At 38.1% G+C, this 24428-nt stretch overlaps 1 protein-coding gene across 3 annotated transcripts in view; it reads right to left on the bottom strand.

Annotated features, from left to right (window-relative positions):
* Positions 1–24428, bottom strand: part of KIF13B (kinesin family member 13B) — a 199708-nt gene that overhangs the window by 65014 nt on the left and 110266 nt on the right. For all 3 annotated transcript variants that reach the window (XM_049632357.1, XM_049632358.1, XM_049632359.1), the window contains exons 15-24: positions 21183–21269; positions 19220–19410; positions 18498–18708; positions 17444–17606; positions 14209–14355; positions 12664–12813; positions 12253–12381; positions 6279–6452; positions 4233–4390; positions 2433–2565 (exon numbers count right to left, since the gene is read on the bottom strand). In XM_049632357.1, the coding sequence (XP_049488314.1) occupies positions 2433–2565; positions 4233–4390; positions 6279–6452; positions 12253–12381; positions 12664–12813; positions 14209–14355; positions 17444–17606; positions 18498–18708; positions 19220–19410; positions 21183–21269 (1543 nt within the window). The remainder of the gene's footprint in view (positions 1–2432; positions 2566–4232; positions 4391–6278; positions 6453–12252; positions 12382–12663; positions 12814–14208; positions 14356–17443; positions 17607–18497; positions 18709–19219; positions 19411–21182; positions 21270–24428) is intronic.

Raw genomic sequence — 24428 nt, 5'->3', positions numbered from 1 at the left:
ATATACATCTGATGTTATAATTTAAACTAATTTCCTTTTGCTTTTAGATCTTTGCCCATATATGAATGAATTTGCTAAAATTCGTTTGCTAGGGTCAGAGAACAAGTACTTACCACCTTCCTCCTTCTAAAACATTCAGAAACTTAAATATTTAAGCAAACTTTCTTTTTCCTTTAACCGTTTCTCATGTTTTGCTTTGAATGATTTTGATATTCATTTTTCAAAAGCTATTCTAATATTTTACTATTGTTCTAAAGTCTGGAAACTATCAGGGCACCTGCATGGGTCAGCCAGTTAAGCATCTGACTCTGGATTTCGGCTCAGGTCATGATCTCACAGTTGATGAGATCAAGCCCCAGGCTGGGATCCTGCTTGGGATTCTCTCTCTGCCCCTCCCACAGGTGCATGCTCGCTCATTCGCTCTCTCTCTCTCTCTCTCTCTCTCTCTCAAATAAATAAAGTATGGAAACTATCATAGGATACAATATTCTACTAAATACTGAATTAATGTAAAGTATAGCAAAAAAAAGAGTATTTCCAAATCTTTTATGTAAATTCTATTAAGATATTCTCTCCTATGGCAGTGTAGACACTTTATAGGTTACAATCTGCCTGCAGTTAAGTGAAATTTCCCACATATTTCTCTGCTGTATTGATTTCTAGCAAATATTCATGCAACTCAGCTGCATTTATGTAACATCTCCTATAGTATCATACAAAGATACTTTGTCTTTGTCCTCAGATCCTGGCAGAGAGCTCCTAAAACTCACAGAACTTCCTGAGTGATAATGATTATAGGTGCATCTTTTAATGATGCAACTTAAAAAAAATTTTTTTTAATGTTTATTTATTTTTGAGAGGCAGAGAGAGAGCGTGAGTAGGAGAGGGGCAGAGAGAGGGAGACACAGAATCTAAAGCAGGCTCCAGACTCTGAGCTGCCAGCACAGGGCCCAATGCGGGGCTTGAACTCACAAATCATGAGATCATGACCTGAGCCGAAGTCAGTTGCTCAACCGCCCCTGCCACCCAGGGGCCCCTTAATGATGCAACTTTAAACCTTATAATCCTCGGCAAGCCCCTAGATAGCTTCAGGAGAGGGGCCAATAGTCCAAAAAAAACAAGCCTTGATCAGAAGTCTGGAACTGTCAGGTCCACCCTAAAACCTCAGGAGAGAGCAGAGAAAGGATGGAGACTGAGTTAATCACTCATCAGTTATGCCTACATAATGATGATCCATAAAAACCTACAAACAATGAGGTTCAGTGAGCCTCCAGGCTGGTGAACAAAACAAGGTGGTGGGAGGGCGGCATACAAAGGGAGGATGCAGAAGCTCCTTATCCCTCCTCCTGTACTTTGTCCCATCATCTCTTCCTTCTGGCTATTCCTGAGCTGTATCCTTTATTATGGGAACTAATAGTAAGTAAAGGGGAGGAGAGTTGGGTGAACCTCCGATTTTGTAGCCAAGCTAGACAGAATTGAGGACCAGATACTTGGAACTGGCATCTGAAATGAGGACAATCTTGTGCTGAGTCTAAGCCCTTAAACCTGTGCAGTCTGACACTAACTATGAGTGAACTGAGGTTTCAATTCAAACCGAACTGAACTGTAGGACACCCAGTTGGTATCTACAGATAATCAGAGAATTGGGTCTAGACAGAAAAAAAACCCTTTCATTTCCCAAGTACCAAGCACTGGGCTTCATACACAGTATCTCTATACCTCACACCTGTCCTACAAAGTTGGTGTTATCATCACACTTCCACTGTATACCTAAGGAAAGGTTCTGAGAAGTGACTGAACTTGCTCACAGGTTTACAGCTAGGCTGTAGGAGACCAGAACTGAACCCTGGCATGTTAGACTGTGAAGTGCCTGTTCTTTCTGCCACATCACAATGCTTCTCCTTGTCCTTATAAATATTCTAATGCTGCTCAATGTTTCTATTATTGCCCATAATTCAATTCTAAGTTGTTCTTTAAGCTTATCTTTTTTCTTACTAAACCTATCGGGTGCTGATTTTAAAGTATTATAAATAGCAATATTTTTTTTCTTAACATTTATTTATTTTTGAGAGAGAGACAGAGTGTGAGTGGGGGAGGGGCAGAGACACAGAATCCAGAGCAGGCTCCACACTCTGAGTGGTCAGCACAGAATCCGATGCAGGGCTCGAACCCACGAACTGTGAGATCATGACTTCAGCCAAAGTCAGACACTTAACTGACTGAGTCACCCAGGTGCCCCACACAGCAATATTTTTTTAAATGAAAGAAAATAGACATGAAGTAGGAGACAATTTTAATACAAAAAATGGACTTGGCCAGTCTAGATTTCATTATCAATGACATTTCCGCTAATAGGAATCCAATATTAAGCTTTATGGTGCCAAAGAATTTAATGTTAACATTCAGAATGATAACATTCACAATTTTGTTACCTGCCGGAGTTGAAAGATTCCTCCTGTTGGCACATCCTTTGCAGAAATTACTTCTACAGGGCAGTATTCACCATTCTCATTCTGTTCCAAGATTTGGACCCAGAATTCCACTTTTCTGGTGACTTCACTCCATCTAGGAAATACGTGAAGTTCTTGGAAAATCATACATTTCTATTTCAGCACAGACAGCTTAGGATCCTTCACATGACAACTAGCAATAATAATGACCTCCAAACAAACTAATTCAGTAGAATGATCTGATTCAGTGAGTAATACACAAATACATACTAGCACATATAATTAAAAGCAAAATTAAACAAATTTAACATCAGAACTAGAAATAGTTCTTTTAATTCATTCTAAAAGGTATGATAATGGGGTGCCTGGGTGGCTCAGTCAGTTAAGCCTCCGACTTCAGCTCAGGTCATGATCTCATGGTTCGTGAGTTCAAGCCCTGCATCGGGCTCTGTGCTGACAGCTCAGAGCTTGGAGCCTACTTCGGGTTCTGTGTCTCCCTCTCTCTCTGTCCCGCCCCTGCTTACACTCTCTCTCTCAAAAATAAAAAAACGTTAAAAAAAAAAAAAAAGGTATGATGATTATAAATATATTCCAAAGTGGTTATTCAAAAATCCAAACATGGTAATCAGATGCACAGAAACAAGTACAGTGATTATCTTTTCATAGATAAAGGTAGTGCTATATATGCTTTGGTAACTTGACAAGTATCTTTGCTCAGGTTAGTAAAAGAATCAAGAAAAAAGTCTCAATGTCTAAGTTTAGGAGTTGCTAAAACTTTCTACATGCAAGAAAAGAAAATCTGGTTCTCTTCTATAATAAAATGAAAAGCACAAATATATGCTTTCAGTCATTCCCCTTCAACTTTTTTTTTTTTTTAATTTTTTTTTTTTAACGTTTATTTATTTTTGAGACAGAGAGAGACAGAGCATGAATGGGGGAGGGTCAGAGAGAGGGAGACACAGAATCTGAAACAGGCTCCAGGCTCTGAGCTGTCAGCACAGAGCCCGACGCGGGGCTCGAACTCACGGACCGCGAGATCATGACCTGAGCCGAAGTCAGATGCTTAACTGACTGAGCCACCCAGGCGCCCCCAACTTTTCTTTTTAAAATTCTGGTCAACAAATAAACCTGCTTCCTTCCATGACTGATGGCATTTCACACTTGATCTTAGCCAAAAGACTGAGAAGAGATGACTGATAGAATTTCAAAAGAACTTTGAGCTAAAGACAAAATAAGTAAAACCTGAATTCTCAGGTATATCATGATCCATTCTCCCTCTAGTTGATTAACTAGAAGTAATTCAGAATGGGGTGCCTGGGTAGCTCAGTCTGTTAAGCATCTGACTCTTGGTTTCAGCTCAGGTCACGATCTCAACAGTTTGATGGGTTCAAGTCCTGCATTGGACTCTGCACTGGCAGCATGGAGCTTGCTTGGGATTCTCTCTTTCTCCCCACCTCTCTCTCTGCCCTTCCCCTGCTTGCACTGTCTCTGTCTCTCTCAAAATAAACTTAAAAAAAAAAAAAGTAATGCTAAGCAACTATTCTCTAAAAATTCATTCACTCTTTATTCTTAACTATCTATACATTTAACTTCTCTTCCTTCACTCTTTCAAGTTCACTCCTCCAAGGAAGTTTAACTGTGCTTTAAATACCCTGGAAATAATACCATCTATCCCTGGAACACTAGTAATGCTCAGGAAAGGGTTACCTTTATAAATAGCAGTATTAATCTCTAGCAACTCTTTAAAATTATAAATGGAATCAGATGGTATCTAAAATTCACCTGTCCCGAAGACTACGTGTTTTTGCTTGGATAATCCCTAAATCCCACAGGGCTGGGTTTTTCCGAGGATCATTCATCTTATGGCCATATACTTCAATTGCCAATGCCCCTTCTGAAAGATGCTCAATGAAGTCTTCAGTAATGTTAACAGAAAACTCCTAAAAGAAAATAATGACAAAAGAGGAAATACCTTCTGATAACCTTATGATTATTCATACCCACCATCACATATCTACTCCATTATGGAGAAGAGAAATGGAAAAAAAAATGTTTTAGTTCTAAAACAGAATCTTTGAACATGCATGATGAGTGCTCAGAAGGTCTAAGGTTCTTGACTTTAAATATAATTGTAACTCTGATTTAAAAAAAAAAACTTTTCGCCTTGAAAATCTGTTGTGAAAGACCAGCACTGTATTCTATTTTGTTAGCAATATTTGGGAAGCTATTTTAAAAGTATAAATAGTTATATTAAGAATTCCAACAATGAGAGGTGCATGGCTGGCTCAGCTGGTAGAGTATGTGACTCTTGATCTTGGAGTTGTGAGTTCAAACCCCACACTGGGCATGGACCCTACTTAAAAAAAAAAAAAAAAAGATTTCCAACAATGATCTACAATGTCTTCATATAAAAGTTATTACATGCAATAAGGTAACAGTGTTAGAACAACAATTTTTCTAGCTTTAGGACACAATTATCTCCAATAACAGGAGAGCAGGAATAAATAATGATTATCAGTGCAAAAAAAAAAAATCACCCAATTTTTAAAAATTCTCCCAACCTATCCATCTTTACAAGATATATATGACAGCATTTTGCAATAATTATTAAGCTCCAAAATAGTTTATTTTAAAAAGTCATAAAATCCACACTCTCTCTCTTGGTCTTTAACACACAAAGGTATTTCTATGTTTAAAATAGATGAAAAAGAGACCTCTGTCTTGAAAGAAATGAGATGGATCAACTGTGGTTCACTAGAAAAACAGAATCGACAGTCTGACCATCCTGACTCTTCTAATCACTCGCCACAGGTAAACTGACTTCTCTGAACTGACTGCTGCTGCTAAAACAATAAAAGCACTATTATCAAATACAACAGTGGTAAAGATCAGATGAAGAATAATATAAACTGCTTAGCAGGGCATCAGGTGTTCACTGAAGTTCATCATTGTCTCTTTTCTATCTTCATTTTCTCAAAAACACTAGTTTCTTACAATTTTTAGATGACAATCTCTCCAGTACTCTAACTCAACACATGTATTCCATTGAGAAGAGTATATATGGCTGACCCGTGAACAACGCAACGGTTACCAAAACCCCGTGCAGTCAAAACTCCACACAGAACTTTGGACTCCCCCCCAAACTGAACTACTAATAACCTGCCACTGACCAGAAAGCCTTACCACTAACATAAAGGTTTTTAAAAATTTTTTAATGTTTATTTATTTTTGAGAGAGAGTGAGATAGAGTGTGAGCAGGAGAGGGGCAGAGACAGAGAGAGACACAGAATCTGAAGCAGGCTCTAGCCTCTCAGCTGTCAGCACAGAGCCCAACGCGGGGCTTGAACTCACGAGCCATGAGATCATGACCTGAGCCAAAGTTGGACACTTAACTGAATGAGACACCCAGGCACCCCTAAACAGTTGATAAACACAGATTTTGTATGTTATGTATATCCTATACTGTATTCTTACAATAAAGTAAGCTATGGAAAAGAAAATGTTATTAAGAAAACTGTAAGGAAGAAGCACCTGGGTGGCTCAGTCAGTTAAGCATCCGACTTTTGATTTCAGCTCAGGACATGATCTCATGGTTGTGAGATTAAGCCTTGAGTAGGGCTCCCTGCTGAGTATGGAGCCTGCTTAGGACTCTCTCCCTCTCCCTCTGCCCTTTCCCTGCTTGCAAGTGCTCTCTCTCTCAAAATAGAAAAAAAATTTTTTTAAAAGATATATATTGATACCAAATTATTCAACAAAATATTGCTCACTTTACAGTTTTGTTTTTACCTAAGTATTTAAATGCTGACGGAGTCTGGAAAACAAACTTACATTGCAGTGATCAAAGACAACCATGCATTGAGGCTCCTTGCTGACAGGAGAGGAAGAGGAGGTATCAACTTCAGGTGCAACAATTACTGGCTCCTGTTGGTCCCAGAAGTTGTATTTGCAGAACACAAAGTGGGACAGATGCTGTGGCAAGCCAGTGGCTTGAAGTATTTTAACCTGAAGGAAAAGGAAGGCTCTATTTGTTTTTAACTCAGAAAAGGTGCAACAAGTACTCTGAGTTAGAGATGGACCCCAGTCTTGACTCTGTCACCAACTATTGGTTTTTGTTGACCAAATCCCATTCACTCGGGGGCTGTATTTCTGCATCTGTGAAAAGGTGACGACAACTATTATATTTAGTGAGAGGTTGACAAGAGAGTAACACGACCTTGACTTGGATGTTTTCAAGTATCTACAGAGCAATTCTAGCTTCTTATAACTACATCATCATCACCATCAATCTCATCATCATCATCATATTATTATTAATTATAATTAACTGAGAAAAAGAAGGTTCTCAACATCAACACCATTCAATGATATGAATTTGGCTAACTATGGATGTGTCATAAGAACATAAGAGTGTTAAGAATGATTTATGAAGAAAGAAATCAGCATCCATGACAATAAGGAATATTCAGTAAAGGGCGAAAAACATTTATTTGATATTTTAAAGAATAAGAAAGAATAAGGTTCTTGAGTAGAATATTATATGCTACTAGAGGATTTTCTGGAAAATTTAAAACGCCTTGGGAATGTATACTTTGAAGATCGGAAGGGATAAATGGAGATTAAAGATGGTGAATGCTGACCATCTCTGTACCAATTCTTACTGAATGCCTCCTCCACACAGATTCAGGGAAGAGATGAATCAAAGGAAATGCACCCTGGACTGTAGGAGTGCAGGGCTTTGTGATAACAACATTCAATTAGAAATATATGTCTAATCAGGGGTGCCTGAGTGGCTTGGCCGGTTAAATGTCCAACTCTTGATCTCAGCTCAGGTCTTGGTCTCAGAGTCATGAGTTCAATCCCTGTGTTGGGCTCTGCACTGTGTATAAAGCCTACTATAAAAGAAAGAAAAGAGAAGAGAAGAAAAAAGAGAAAAGGAAAGAAAAGAGAAAAAAATGTATGTCTAATTAGACCCAAATGTGCCAAGAATAAATGTCCATAATGGATTTTAAAGCAGTCAAATATTCTAAATATTTCTTTTGGCAGGCAGTGCCAAGTTGATTTTTAAGTTGGAATTTTTGTGATAAGTTGTGACATTCTAAAACTCCTCCAACTATGACAGAAATTAAATTCTAAAATTAACTGAGCAAAACTAAATTCTGATTTTATAATTGATTAGGGGCTGACTTTCATGACTGAGCATTGATTATTTATTATGTTTTTCACTTAGTCACTTCCTGCATGTTGTATGATGTACTGTGTCTCCAGTAGATAAATTTAATAAAAATAAACTTGAATATGTGGCTGAAGTTGGTATAGTTCAGCAACCACAAATGTAATCATCTTAACATTTCAGGAAGCAATAATAAGACAGAATATCATGCAAAGTAGAGGACTATTTTCTCCTATACCCGGTACATAAGGGGTAAGCAATGGTGGAGAACTCCATTATTATTCATTATTCCCTACAATGGCAACAAAATTTTGAGACATTCAGATAGCAAATCCCCTGATAGGCTACAAAAAAGACAGATTGACTAATGCATTTTATTCGTCTAAACCCAATAGAGCAATTGGTGTTTGGCAATTAATTTTTTGTTAAATTTAAAAAACCATCCCTTTTTCACTAAGTGTTTAAAATTTTTTTATTATATTCTTTAAGGTGAGACAATATGGTGTTTGAGAAGATTACAAGATTTCTGTAGAATAAATCTAAATAAAAATCTCTGTCACATGTTAGCTTCTGCTTTTGAACAGATTAAATTCTTGGTTTTCTCAGGCTGAGACTTCTCCTATGTGAAACAGGACAGCTACCTAATGATACTGGCCTGAGTGCTGACCATACCAATGGAATAAAATGAAAACACATCAAAGCATTGAGTGGACAGATGTTTGATACTATTCTTTGTGATTAAATTCCATCGGAAAGCCAATTTTTTCCCCTTAGAAATCAATCTCAATTTTAAGGTTGAAATAAATTAAAAAGATTTCATATGCTGAACTATATCCTACAGGCAACTTATCAGGAATAAGACTGCCAGGAACGAAGAATACCAGGAATGAGGAATATCTTGCATCCAGAACACAGTTTTTGGGTCTTTTTGCTTTTTAAGTTTCTACATACAGAAATCAAAATCACCACAAGGTGTCAGAATGCCACAGATTTCGACTTGCCACTGTTCATTATAAAGCCCAGGAATGTTAGAAGACATGTTGTTTGGGGTTTTAAAATACACTAATTTAATTTAATGTAATTGAAAACATCAATATGTGAATATGTGCACACTTATCTTTCATCACAGAAAAATAAATCTAGACTGCTGTTATAAGCTGGTGATACCTATTACTAAGTGTCCCAGAATGATTTGTTTTTCCCACCAATATTTTATTGTCATATAGTCTGTCTTCCTCATTTTACACAAAAGACCATTATATGCTTAGAATATGGTCTCTAAAAAACACTTTCCACTGAAAGGAACTAGGTTCCTTGGAGACATAGCTGATTCTAGTTCTGGGAGAGGAAAAGTCCAGAATGAAACTAGAATATTCATCATACCAGGAAGCAAGAGAGCTTGTAGCATAGTCTATGAGGGTTACGTTTGTGTCAAAAGGACTCAAGAGACAACTGAAGAGGAGCCCACAGGCCAAAGATGGGATAATTTGAGCTTCAATATAGGTAATAAATACAATGGATCAAAACACATCAAATATTTTTAAATCAAAGAGTTCACAATGACATTTGGGCAAAAAAAACCAAACAAACAAACAAAAAAAAGCAACAAACACCTCACTGGCCACTTTTGTATGTTAGTAGGAAAACCAATTAATTATTTTTGAAAATTAGTTTAAAATTTTTTTTTCAATGTTTATTTCTGAGACAGAGAGAGACAGAGCATGAGTGGGGGAGGGGCAGAGAGAGACAGAGGGAGGCACAGAATCGGAAGCAGGCTCCAGGCTCTGAGCCGTCAGCACAGAGCCTGACGCGGGGCTTGAACTCACAAACCGTGAGATCAGGACGTGTGCCAAAGTCGGCCACTCAACCGAATGAGCCACCCAGGCGCCCTGAAAATTAGTTTTTAAAAAAAAGGAGAAAAGAATGCAACATTTACCCTGCCTTTCCTATACAAATTGTATCCCTGAAGAACAAAATAGCTGATATAATAGGAAGATTCTCTCTAGAATCTAGAGAAGAGTTCTATTTTTTTAATATAATTTATTGTCAAATTAACTAACATACAGTGTGTACAGTGTGCTCTTGGTTTTGGGGGTAGACTCCCGTCTTCACTTATATACAACACCCAGTGCTCATCCCATCAAGTGCTCTCCTCTATGCCCATCACACATTTTCCCCTCTCCCCCAATGCCCCCATCAACCCTCAGTTTGTTCCCTGTATTTAAGCGTCTCTTATGGTTTGCTTCCCTCCCAAGAATCTAGAGAAGAATTCTAGCTAACAAATGGTGATATAATTATAGTATCATTCTTTTCTAACTCCTAATGAAATATCTAGGTAATGATCATCAGTAATTGCTAACATCTCCAGAAGAAAACCAGACATAATATGACTGCGGATTGAAGAACACACCAACACCTATAAAATGCCCTTGCTACTCCCCTTCCCCATATTATCACCTTCATATCTAACTACCAGTTTAACACATTCAATAATACCAATCAGCAAAATCTAGATTATGAGATAATACAAGACCAGTAAGTCAGTTTCTACAATAAAGAAACTATAGGGTAAGAGAGAGAGAGAGAACAAGAGAGGAAGCAAGCCAGCACAAGGCCAGTGACACTTTAGATTCAGATCTAAATCTAAAGATTAAGATTTAAGTGACACATCACACAAGCCAATCAAGGAAACTGGGTAAATCATGATATTAAGAAAGTATTAATTTTAGATTATGGTATAATAGTTATTTTTTTAAGTACTCTTCTTTTGGAGATATATACTAAACTACTACAGATGAAATATGATGTCTGGAATAGTTTCAAAATAATCCAGGGGAAACAGACAGCACAGAGCAGCTTGGGTGTATGAGTCAGACATGATTGACCATGAGTTGATAATGTGGAGGGAGGGTAAATAGGGATCAATAACATTTTTCTCACTACTTTTTTATATGTTTGATATCTTCCATTAAAAAAAATCTGAAAATATTTTAAATTCTTTTTTTTTTAAAGCTTATGTTACCCATTATATACTACTTCTTTTTTTCAGTTCTGACTTTCTCAAATGAAACTGTATCTGTGTATGGTACCTTACTAATGGTAAACTTTTACATAGTTGCATTTACTAGTCCATCACTTTTAAAAGGAGCCATTATGGAGTCATCAAGTCTATGTCTCCACCTTTGATAATCATACAACCTCAGAGAAAATGTTCTAGAATCAAGAATAATACAGTAAGGATTAACCTTTTAGTGAATTAAGAATTTTCCCTCACATTCTGAAGCACCTGACTTAAACATCCGAGGCCTTCTTAATATATACAAAGACCCATAGAAAGGAGCACATCTTTAACAGCTGTAGTAGTTTCCCCATAGCTCGCAGCAAATGCCTCACTTACTCTTTTCAGTATTAACTCCAATTTTAGTATTTAGTATTTCAGTGTTTAGTATTCCAATTTAGTATTTCAGTATTAACTCCAATATTTACTGAGACATGGAACTGGACTAAGGATGGATTATGAAATACACGTTAAGTTTAGGCTTCCTTCATTTCACCTTTTAATGGCCTTCTTCTCACTCATACACTGGTCCTATGATCCTCGTGGATTTCTCTTCCTCAAAAACCCTTTTAACTGGGTCCTACAGAGATTCTCAACCAATGGCACACTGGATCAACACACTATTTGGAAATGTGTAAGAGATTTTTCATTGTCCTAATGAGTGACAGAGGTGGCACTAACTACACCAACTGGGTAGGAGTTCAGGAATGTAATGACCTACTTAAGGTCTACCTAGCTATTACCCATGAAAATACGACAGTACCCTATGGAGAAAGAGGTTTATATCACGTGCTCCCCCCGCTTCAAGTTCACTCTGAGTCTCACCTCCAGAAATTTTCCTCAGACTTTACTCTCTGAATTAATTACCTCTCCTCTATGTCCCAGAGCAACTCTTTCAACCTCTCTCAGAGCACTTGGGTCACACGATATTGGATTCTTGTGTGTCCCCCTCCACATAAACAGAAACTACACAGGTTGCTCCTTGACAGCAGAAATCCTGTCTTATTCATCTTTATGTTCTCAGCACAATGTATCACTCAAAAATACTCTTGAATTGTATGCATGGAAAGACCAGAAAGAGCAGGGTTTGGGATGAGCACATGCTGGAGTAGCATACACAAAGGCACATGGGTAAGGGGAACCAAAAACACATGGAAAAACACGTGAAGAGTGACTTCCAAATAATAGGAGCTTAGGAGCAGAACCAAGACTGGAGTAAATCTCTAGCATCAGCACAAGTCAAGAGGTCCAATAGGAGGAAGAAATTCATGTGAAAAAAACTTTGTTTCTCTACAGAGAAGTTCACATAAACATAAATCCATATAACTTTGGAACAGAATGTCCCGGAAAAAGAGGTGACTTATCTGAAACTTCAAAGAGGAAGGTAGTAGAAGTACCTAACTGGTAAATCAGTATATATGATGAAATATGGTCTCCAGAATACCAATACTAAAGATTTCTTTAGAGACAGGTATTTCAAAATTCGAAAGAGAACACAGTATTTATTGTCTAACTACCCACAATCCTCAAAATCCACCACACTTCCATTACTTCTAAATGAAACTGGGACTTACCATGCACACAAGTCTATTCTCCTGGGTTTCCTTATCACAGGAGAGATCTGTGGTGTCATCACCTCCAGCAATCCTTTCCCCAATGTCACCACTGATTCGCATCACCTCCACATGCAGCCGACCTGCCACCTATAACAAGAGAAGAAAAATGGGATTTTGTTATTTCTCCCATTTTAGAGTCAGGTGGTTGGGTTAATGGTAAATGAGAATTTAGAAGTGTAGGTTCTAACAGTTACTTTTCCTCAAAGTACTTGGAATAATCACCACCAAGCAGATGGAAACACAGGTAATAATAATACACATAAATAACACTTATTATTGATGAAAAAGAGTCACAACAATGTACTACCACCACCGTAATGTTTCCTAAACTTTTCTCTGCAGGGTATAAGGCATAAAGAGAAAACTAACCTCTCCTTTCTGGTTGACAATTGGAACAGCATACTGTAACTTCACATCATAGAAGAGGGACTCGAGGAAGACATTCGCCACCCCAATGAGACTGTGATTTTCCTGTTCGTCATAGAATGGATCAGCACGCTTGAAGTAGGATCGTATGACCTTTAAAGAGATTTGGAACATCGCAACTTCAGAAATCACTTAAAACAAATTAATTCAGGGAGGCTGGGTGGCTCAGTCAGTTGAGCGTCTGACTTTGGCTCAGGTCATGATCTCATAGCTCGTGAGTTCGAGCCCTGCGTCGGGCTCTGTGCTGAGAGCTTGGAGCCTGGAGCCTGCTTCGGATTCTGTGCCTCCCTCTCTCTCTGTTCCTCCTCCGCTCATGCTCGCTCTCTCTCTCTCTCTCTCTCTCTCTCAAAACTAAATAAACATTCAAAAAAAATTTAAAACAAATTAATTCAACCTACTACCACCTTTTCATGGCCAGTAAGAAAGTGATCAAACTCAGCTTAAGTACAACACTGGGTCACACCCACTCCCTCTTCCTCATCCCCATCAGAATGGGGATCAGCATCCTTCACCCATGACAGAGCCATCTCAGTATATCATTACTTTATTTCTTCTCCTTTATGTGGAAATCTTGCCATGAAAATAGAAAACACATATTGGCTAGAAAAAGAAGTCGAGTGTACAAAAGTGCTCTTCAGTTGTCATTCATATCTATTCCACTTGTTCCTGCCAAACCATAAGATAATGGTGCTGCTTAACGAGAGCTGACCCTATACGCAAGAGTGGTTTGCTTTTTTGTAATTTGTTAATGTTGTTTTCTTTCTAGGCTGACATACAAGAGAAATACAGAAGAAAAGAAAAAAAATTTAAGAAAAAATGTCATCTAACTATAAAGTCATTTTTTATGACAATCTGGAAAAATAACATTTATTTTTAAAAACAAGATGCTAAGGAAGTAAACAACTCTGAGGAAACAAGACCAACAGTGTTGAAAGTTGTATAAATATACATAACATGTATTTCTGTTTTAAATATGCACAAGTACATGGCCAACCTAAATGGGAAAACCTGCAACTTGAGGAGAAAGTTCCAGAGTACAGCTCTACATCACCCACTTTAGGATCAAAACACCTTCAAAATCTGCTCTTAATGGTATAGATATTAAGGTACCACTGATGTTGTACTCAAAAAAGTGATACTACAGGATACTATTTGCAAGGTTAAATGTGTGGAGAAGTGGGAAGAGAGATAATAAGGCCTGGTCTCTGTCCTAAGTAAATTCACAGTCCTGCACAGGACACACATGACAACTACAGATGTCAGAATGGAATGTAGAAGATTCTACAAGTAATCCAGAGAACATACAATGAGGAGAGGAAAGAAGATTCTTGATTAGCAAAACAATTTAGAAGGTTAAAATAAGTATTATTCTAAAAACAGGATTACTATTTTAGAAAAATGAACAATTCTTCCCTAAAATGGTTAGGCTCCTTCCTGCTTGATTCTTTCTATGACTACTGGTTAAGTCCTTTTTCTCAGATAACTTACTGGAGTATCTTCTTCACACTCCTTCCACTCCTGATAAAGGTCTCTCATATCCAGCAATCTGTTGTCCAGTTTTTCTAAAGACCAAATCTGTTTTCCTTTTCCTTTTCTTCTCACCTGGATTGCAGGCTCACTAAGAAGAGAGCCTCGCTGTAAAACAGTAAGAGTGACCATGTGAAACACAAAGATATCCATCACGGAAGTCAACCCTGACCATTCTCTACCCACCAGTCAAATGTCATCAACCCAAACTAAAGCTGCTATCATCCTCTATTCAGTTCACTGCAAAACTTCCCAGAAACCTTACAAGCTTAATATGATGCCATTATATTCAATGGCGATCAAAATTTAAATTTAAGTATATAAATTACATGTAATTTACAAAGTAAATTTACATAGTATATTATTCATATAGTAAATGGGATATAAATTTAAATCTAAAACCTAACAGACTAAATCATGTTTAATGGGATATTAAAAATGTTTTATTCAGACCATCATATGATCAGAGAGTCCCAGTGGGTAGAAAAAAAGTCATAAGCATTGAATGGGAAGGGAAAGTTTGCTGGGATGGAGAGCTAAGAAATGATCTTTTACTTTCAAGTTTGAATTTAAAAATCTTTTTGAATGGGTAGTATGTTAATGTGGTACAAAACACAAAATGTTTAAAAGAGCAAACCATGAAAAGAATCCCATTTACCCATTTGGAGGCAACAAATGACACCAACGTAAAAATACACATAGCTTGAATTTAAAATTTAAAATTTAAAAGAACAGTATAGAACTAGACAGAGATGCTGGTCACACAACACTGTGAATGCACTAAAGGCCACTGAACTGTTTGCTTTAAAACGGTTAATTTTATGTTATATGAATCTCACCAGAAAAAAACCTAGAATTTAATGAAGTTTTTCCAGCTTAAAAAAGCAATGTGTTTTTAATATAGAAAAAGTTTTTAAAACCACAAAGTAGAAAATAAAAATACCCCTGTGAATCTCCCCCAGAGAGACGTATCTATCAGTTACTCATCAATTTAGAGTCACCAGATAATTTATCAACTGTTTGGATATGTCTACTCGGAACTTTAGGGGACTATGAATACACCCATGTTACTTTAACATCCCACGTATAATCATTTTCAAAGAAACAGAATTCACATGATGAAACAAAGATTTTAGAATTCTGAAGCTCAAAAATTACCATTCTCTCATACTATAAAGACTCCCCTACCTAATACTCAGCCAACCAGGGAATCAATACAAAAAGCTCATCAGTGATCTGCAGAGAGTGGTACTACAGGCAGAGAATGCTAGAACCAGGAGGAAATGGCAACCTGCAATATGCTGAAGCATCAAGACTTGGCCCTCCTGCAATTACAATAAGAATTGGAAAAAAGAAAAAAAAAAAAAAAAAAAAAAGAAATTTCTGCCTCTCACCAAAATCACCAGAAAGAGGCAAGTACAAGGTCAGGAGTAAGACCAGAACAAATAACGGCGTGCACAGCATGGACACGACATTAAGTGAAATGAAGAGTTTTCAAGTACCAAAACCAAAAGATTTTGTTGGATAAAAGAGTTAAGGCCCAGCCTGAGTTAAGGAGACTCTCTACTTAAGAAATACTTTCTTGTCAAGCTCGTCTCTCCAGGTGAAATCTGAAAATACTAATCTAGTAAATCTATGATAGCAGTGTAGATTAGTAGCCGTCTGTTAACAATGGCTGCTTCAACACCAGCAATGTGCATCATCTCTACCGGCCATCACATACCCCATGAACATACTCCCAGGTGTCTGGGAGAGAGGGATGCCCAAAATGACCTGTGTCACTTCTAGGTGTTGACCTGGCTGCCTGGAGACAGGGTTGATCTTTCCAACAAGGTCCGAGCCAGGATACACAGAAAAAGCTACAGAGAGTCATGCTTAATGGGGGAAAAATGTTTCTGTTTTTCCAACTCAAACACTACAGAATGGAAAAAGACCTTGCTCTGCTCAGTCTTCTAGAAGAATATAAGCCCTATACCTTCTGCCCAAGATTAGCTTTCCTCTACTGCTTTTTGTCTGAGTCCCACTGCACCCATGGTTTGCCCTACAGATGCCAACAAGCAAAATAAAGTTCTAAGTTCACAGAATATATACCAAAAGACAAGTCTCAGGGCACCTGGGTGGCTCAGTCGGTTAAGTGTCCAACTCTTGATTTCAGCTCAGGTCATGATCTCACGGTTTGTGAGTTAGAGCCCCATGTCGGGCTCTGTGCTGACAGCATGCAGCCTGTTTGGGATTCTCTCTCCCTCTCTCTCTCTCTCTCTCTGCCCCTCCCCTGTATGTGCGTGTGCATGCTCTCTCTCAAATAAATTTTTTTAAAAAATGCAAGTCTCCATAAAGCAATGAATGCATCACATCCACAATACCTATATTACTAAAAACATTAAGTGTCATATTTGCCAAATATCTGTTCTGTGGAATCATTGACCTTGATGTTGTGATGCCACAAGAAAAAGATAGATGTGGTCCTTGCTATCAAATTAGAACACCCAAGAAGGATTCATTAAACCTCTGCTGTGTCAAATACTGTAGGGGAAACAAAGCACACAGACCCTCAAAATATTTTTCTGAATATAACACTCTATCATAAAAATTACATATGAACATGATTGAGAGCTAGAAAAGAACCTAAATAACAAAGAAAACACCTGAATGGCAAGGATAGAAAACTCTGATGGGAACTTCCCTCTATATTTTATTAAGCTTATTACATAATACCACAAAAATTTGTGACCATGAATGCACACATGAAACAACTAATAAACAGTTTTGCAGAGCAATCTGTTAGCAAGTGGAAATAACATGGTTTATGTAAAATAAACAGGTACCTTAAGGGAGGAGGGTTGTACAGTGGTAACAAAATGAAGGGGAAACACCACTTTCAGAAGATTCATCAGGAAAGACTTTTCAGAAATCATTTAAACAAACTGGAAGAAAGGGAGTTGAGGGAAATAAATTGGTAGAGTGTGGTGGGTGGAGGTGGAGAGGATATTCTTGTGGACAAAGGACATATATGCACAGAGGCAGAGAATTAAAAGCAAATAAACTCTACTGGAGAGCGGAGAGCAAGTACAAAAGGATACAGACTGCAGAAAGTATAGGTGGGGAGAAGGGCAAATCCACTGGTATTTAATAACACTGGTGAAATAGACAATGTCCCCAATGACATCTTTGCCTCTTCCATGAATGGCAACCTCACCTTCCTGTTGGCATCCAGGCTGGAGGCTGGAATCTGCAGGGTTACTTTATACTCTGTTCTTTTATCCAGTTCCTCTGCAATGTAACTAGCTTCTCTCACCAACAGATTGGCTTTAACAATTTGTTCCCTCAGCCTCATCAGGCTGTTATTCAGTGTTGCTTCTCTTTAAAAAAAAGGGGGGGGGGGAGGGGGATAACCGTCAAGCAGCACATCAGAATATTATGTACTACATAATACACAAATGCCAATCTGCGAACCAAGCTTTACAACTGCCTTTTGCACACAGGGAATACATTACTGACAGCGACCCATGCATGCGCTTGTATCCGGGCTAAGTTATACGTACAGGCACACGCTCGTGTAACAAGCTGGCCGTTGATTACGACAGTGCTCACTTGACTGTGTATACAAGTCACCTGGGGGTCTTGATAAACTGAAGATTTTGACTCATGAGTGCTGGGGTGGGACCTGATATGCTACACTTCTATCAATCACCACCTCAGAGAGATGCTGCCTATCTGCAGACCAAACTTGGAATGGCAAGAGGTTAGTTAAGTACAATCTGTAACCGTAGATGAGACATTTTAGTGCAATGCTAATTAGCCCATATAGAGATCAAACTTGCAATCTGCATCTCATTAGCACCATGCTTTACCTACCTGAACTAATCAGTCCAGATAACCACCTTTCTTTTTTTTTCTTTTTTTTTAAAAAGCATCTACCCAAGCTTCAGAACCTAAAGTATAATACAATGATAAAGTATAACTTCTAAGTACAAATATTTGTTTATTCAATCCAAAAGCCATACAGACTAAAATGTGGCAGTACCTAACAAGGGCAACTTTAAAGAAATCAATATAAATTGGTAATTCCTGTTTTTTTCAAAAATGAAAAAAATAAGATAATGCCAAATGATTCTTAAGCTGTAACACTCTCTTTTTAATCTAACTTTTTTTCAGGTAATTTCTAGATCTCTTCACCCTGCATCTGACCTGGGCAGGTTACAGTAACAAGCACTGGCTGTGCATGTGTAATAAAGGCCCTATGCACCTACCTCTCTTCAGCCCACTGTCTCAGTCGCTGTTGAGCACTGGGTGAGTGGAAAGAAAACCTGTCCCCGCTACGGCAGTTTTGCTTCTCAGGAGACAGCCTTCTTCGTAGCTGCTCCAATTCATGTTCATACATAAGCCTCTGGCGCTCTAATGCAGATCGTTTCTCTTCTTCATGCTGTTGTTCTAGGCTGTTCAATATGGACTGCATTGGATCTAAACAAGGGTTTTTTAAAAAGGTAAATAATGAACGAAAGGTGACTGTACAACACAATATATTTCAAATGCTGTTCTATATATCGCTATGCTGTTTGTCACCCTAATTAGTAAAAGAAGACTCTTGAAGACAGTTTGGAATAAACTCAGTTTTCCTTACTCACAATTACTCATCATATCATCTATTCTTATTAGATATATGCCGAACTGTTTTCCATCCAGAAAAAGCAGGTCTTATTGTGTGTTCTACACATAACCTAAGAGTGGCAGTCAAGTGTCAAATCTGAGAAATTCTACCACTAAGAATAAAGTTGGCAGTGATTTGTAATCAAGGCTGAAAGAATGAAAAGTTTATATAAATAAATTAAAACCAAAGACACAAAAGAATAGAGTGCAGGGAATAACATAAAGATTTCCTTTTTTGGTTAACATTTAAAAGGTCTCAGTCACAAACATGTTTAACTCTCCACCAACTTTAAAAGATTCTAAAACTCACAACAGATCTGCTCACCATTATTACCCAGAGCCTTCATGGTAACCTCCATCTGTGCATACTCATAATTGAAGTTGATTTCACTGGACACCTCACTGGAGGAGTCTCCGTCTACATCCAGTTGCTCAGAACTGGTATCATTCTTCATGGAGCTGTCTTGTTCCTCATCCTCTCTATCTGCTTTCTTCTTCTTTTTAGGCAAATTCAGTCTTGGGAGAAAAAAAAAGAGTATTATTTTTAATTTTTTTTTTTTCAACGTTTTTTATTTATTTTTGAGACAGAGAGAGACAGAGCATGAACGGGGGAGGGGCAGAGAGAGAGGGAGACACAGAATCGGAAACAGGCTCCAGGCTCCGAGCCATCAGCCCAGAGCCTGACGCGGGGCTCGAACTCACGGACCGTGAGATCGTGACCTGGCTGAAGTCGGACGCTTAACCGACTGCGCCACCCAGGCACCCCAGAGTATTATTTTTAAAATAAAGATAGGCACATATTCATTCCATTCATTAAATACTGGTATTTGTTAGATGCCAAGGGGGCACCATGTAAGTGTAAGGCAATTACTATACCCAGGAAGTTTATCCTCTGCTAGTAGAAATACATACACATACGTGTGAATAGTTACAACAGACAGCATGACTTGGCCACATGACTGTAACAAGCGAGGTGCTGAAGAAAAGCTGAGGAACACTGTGATAACAACAGAAAGGATGACAGAGTAGGAAGTCATCTGAGGCAAGCCTTAAACAATAAGGAGAAAGCAGGGCATTAGGGCAGTGGGAACAGCATGAGAAGAGATGTAGAAATGGAAACTCTCATAGTCTGGAGAAATTATGAATAAAACAACACAGGGGCACACAAAATGTGTATAGCAGGAATTGTGGGAGATAATGCTGGAAAAATCAATTTATCCCAAACTATGAAGGTTTTGAAAACCAAGCCAAGCAATTTCTACTTGATTTAGTTTAAGAAGGAAAAAAATGAAAAATATTTTCCACATGCTTTGTACCCCTCTACCCTTTCCTCAGTAATCAAAATATCGACTGGCCTACAAGCAAAGGATCTCCATTAGCTATAAGAAAAGTCAGCTGATATCCCAAGCAGGGTGACCAGTGACAGGAAGAGGAACACAGCAGGATTCTAATTCTGTACAATCTCTAGTCCGCCCTTCGTTAGCAATACACCAGTTTTCTATGGGAAATAATGTGTGCAGTCCCGGGACACACACTTTCTCAGCCTCTCTTACAGGGGACAGGCAAATTCTAGCAAATGAGACAAAAGTAGAAGGTTGCTGGGGACTCTGGAAGATTTCTGCTTTTTCTGATCAAGAAGACAGGGCTAGTATCACCACCCATCTCTCTCAGTTTCTTCATATGTGCCCAGATGCTGCTTTGAAGCCTGGAGTGCTGTAGCCATCTTTAGACCACAGACCACAGGGAAATGCCAAGACAGTGAAACAGTGACAAGACTTCTACCATGACAGTTTTGAAAGGCTTAGCCAATGCTACCAACCATCCACCTTTGGATTTCTTATTCTGTCAGTGAACAAACTGTTTAAGTCATTTTAATAGTTCAGTTTGCTATTACTTGCAGCCGAAAACATTCCTAAATGAAATACAAATTTTATTTCATGAAGAAGGAAACTAAAAGTACTACTCTTCCAATAAAAAATAAACAGATAAAAAAATAAGCATGTCAGAAAAAAAATTAATGAATTCTTATACCAGATGGCAAAACAATCATCTTCCAATGGGAAATGAAAAGGGAAAAATAAGTAAGTAAACTCCTTATTGTCCCTGAGTATAGGGTTCATACGCCTCTAGGCTCAAACCATATAGTGAACAAACCATATACAGTCAATAAATATATATGTACACAAAATAATGTCTAATTTTTATGGAGCTAAGTTTACCTAATATATATTCTTCTATTTCAGAGTACAATCTTCAACAATCTCTAAGAGCCATGAATAATGTCATACCTGAAGAAGTGGTTGTTTCCCCATAATATCCTGTCCCCATGGTGTAGCTGTATAGGACTAGATACAGAAGAGCCATTTACAAATGTTCTGTGGGGAGAAGAGGTCAAACATGCAAACAATGATTATCAACGTTTTCTCCTTTACTATACCATAGAGATGTAGTTACCAGGAAAAATAAAATAATCAATTCCCCAAATTGATTCCCAGTAAATTTCATTATTTGTATTTACTTCTTTGCTGATTTACCTAAAAAGCTTATGGTACTAAGTATAATATATTATTATCCTCTACTTTTCAAAGTTTCAAATTTGTTATATAGTATATTAGGGAGTATGGAACTATTATAGCCAATAATAAAAAGCTGGTAGCATATACATTACAACTCAAATTGAATATGTCCAATCTACATGGATAAGAGCCAATCAACCAACCAGAATCTAGAAATATCTACAGATATCAGTAATAATAAATGAGACCTATGCTAGAATCTTCTGTAACTTCCTAGAGCACAGAAAAAACATTCATATCCTATCAATATATAAAAGACTTGTCAGGTCCACTTGACTGCTTATCTTGACAATGGAGTTCAACAGATGGATGAACAGAAGGATATGAAGGGAAGAATTTGCAGAGGCAGGAAATAAACAGAAAAATTATGCATACCACTATAAGACTGATATTCCTGGAATACCAGTTTCATCAAGCCTCCTTCCTGCTGAAGGACTCATTTGCTTAGATACAGGATAAAGGTCAAGTTCTTTAACTTGATACTCAAGGCCCCATAAAAGGAAGCCTTCTTTATCTCCTTTCCCCTTTCCAGTGAATTCTCAACTCCAGCCAAAAAAACAAAAGGTTTATGTTCTGTCCACTGAACATGGCTGACTTACTCTTCTTTCAAAGCCAGGCTTATACCAGCCAGTCCTGCAAACTAGAACAGAGTTCCTGTCCCTCTCCATTCCCCCCAAGTCCTCAGCTCTCACAGCTCAGCTGGTTTCAGCTTCCTCTATAAAGTCTGCTCATCACCCCAGCCTATAGTATCTTAGTTTCTTTGCCATCCTAAGCACTACCTGGTTTTATATTGCTAATTACTTTTTATGTATATGCATACACACAAAATCTTACTCTCTGTATCTAGATTTCACTTGCCATGTGGGTTTTTAAACACTAGAAGTAATTGGTCCTCCTACAGTCTGATTATGTAAATCTCGAGGCTCAAAAAATATAACAAGAGGGAACCTACTAAAATTAGCAGATTTTAGCTTTTATGACACAAATTCCTTAAATACAATGAGGAGTTTAATTAAAGGCAAACTTATATAGAGGCTTATTTTTAAAGGCTACAGCAGTTAAGCTATAATTAGTAAATAAAAGCATGAACACAATAACAGTTTCCAAAGTGTGGTCTCTGGGGGGGGTCCCCAAGATCAAAGCTATTTTTATAATAATGCTAACCTGCCCTTTTTCACTGTGTCATTTATACCAGCAAATGAGTAAAACTGCTGGTGTTTTAGCACAAACCAAGGCAGTGGCACCAAACATTTCTAGTAGTCACTGGACTACTCACTGCCATGCACTCACAATTTTTTTTTTTTAACGTTTATTTTTTTTTTTGAGACAGAGAGAGACAGAGCATGAACGGGGGAGGGTCAGAGAGAGGGAGACACAGAATCTGAAACAGGCTCCAGGCTCTGAGCTGTCCACACAGAGCCCGACGCGGGGCTCGAACTCACAGGCTGAGAGATCATGACCTGAACCGAAGTCGGACGCTTAACCGACTGAGCCACCCAGGCGCCCCATTTAAAAAATGTTTCCTTTGAGAATGTCTTTGATGATGAAGTAAAAATTACTATGTTGTTTTTTTTTTTTACTCTTGACTCTGAGTACCCAACTTTTTAAACATTTCAGGTGACAAAATGGGAAGTACATAAAAAGCACTGTGTCCATTCATACCAAAGAATGAAGGCTGTCCTGAGCAAAAGACATACACACAAAGTGTTATTTTGGGCATTTTCTTGCAAATAAACAAAGCAAGGAAACGAATGGCAGTATTTGTTGCCAACTGTAAACTTCAAATGAGAACTGGAGTTTGGAAGACTTGTGTCTGTGTCCTCCACCCAAAGACCATGAGGAGCACTCCTGTGGTGAACATGCACAGGGAGAAGACACAGCCCCAGGAAGCACAGGGTATCTCAGTGAGACTGTGCTGGGAAGGACTGTGGCAGGATCTGGGCTTTAGCTGGATGACTTGGGAAGGGCTCTGACAGCATGGGGTGCTGTATGTGCTGGATGCTGTATGATCGGGCATTTCAAAAAATCTTATCTATGGAGGGGAGACTCCAATGAAGATGTGACGAGTGAAGAAATAATCGCTCACCTCAACCAAGAGAAGGTGTTTGGTATTTGGTGTGTGGCAGAGTGACCTTGATTTTTGTCTGTGCTGAAACAAAATGATGATGTAGCCTGCTTTGTCTTATTTATCACAGCCTCAGAGTAACATTGCCTGAGGTTGATTTTTTAATAGGAGAATGGCATGCCCTAACTGGGAGTGCCAGGTCCAGTGTCTTCTCTTTTTTTTCCCCTTTCTTATTTGCATCCTTCACCATGAGCTTGATTGCTTACCAATATTTAAAGACTTTGTGGATAAAATCAGTAATGATATTAATGATTATTCAGTATCACAGGATGAAATGGTCCAACATTTGGAAATTCAATATAAATCAGTTAACAGTTATGGATCATTATATAACACACAGCCCAAGGAAACAAACTGACAAACATTTAATTTATATATAATGGTACACCTCTTCATTCATCCATTACTTACTGAGCACTTATATACTAGTCTTTTATTACATACTAAGGACAGAGAACCAAAAACAGAAGGGCCCTTGTCCTCAGTGAGTTCATAGTCCATTGGGGTAATAAAGGCTAAGAGACCACAAAAATACAAATACAAAGTGTTGACAGGAAGCATAAGGTGTATGGGAATATGTACTAGGGGCCCTTCACTTAGACCAAACAGGAAATTCCCCCAAAGTAGATAATGACAGAGCTTAACCTTGAATGTCAAACAGGAATTAGCTGCCCAAAGGAATGGCAGACATAGAGGAATAGGAGACAGACAGGAGGGATGTAAGGGATTTTGTATCAAAAATAGTAGAAAGCCATTCGGCTATCTGGTGAGTGACCCAGGAGAAAAGGTTCCAATCAAGATATGATGAGGGCCTTGTTTTTTTATTTTTATTT

This window comes from Panthera uncia, chromosome B1 (assembly GCF_023721935.1).
Source record: "Panthera uncia isolate 11264 chromosome B1, Puncia_PCG_1.0, whole genome shotgun sequence".
Taxonomy (NCBI): Eukaryota; Metazoa; Chordata; class Mammalia; order Carnivora; family Felidae; genus Panthera; species Panthera uncia.
The sequence above is the reverse complement of the archived record's forward strand: the minus strand, read 5'-3'. Positions and strand labels throughout refer to the sequence as shown.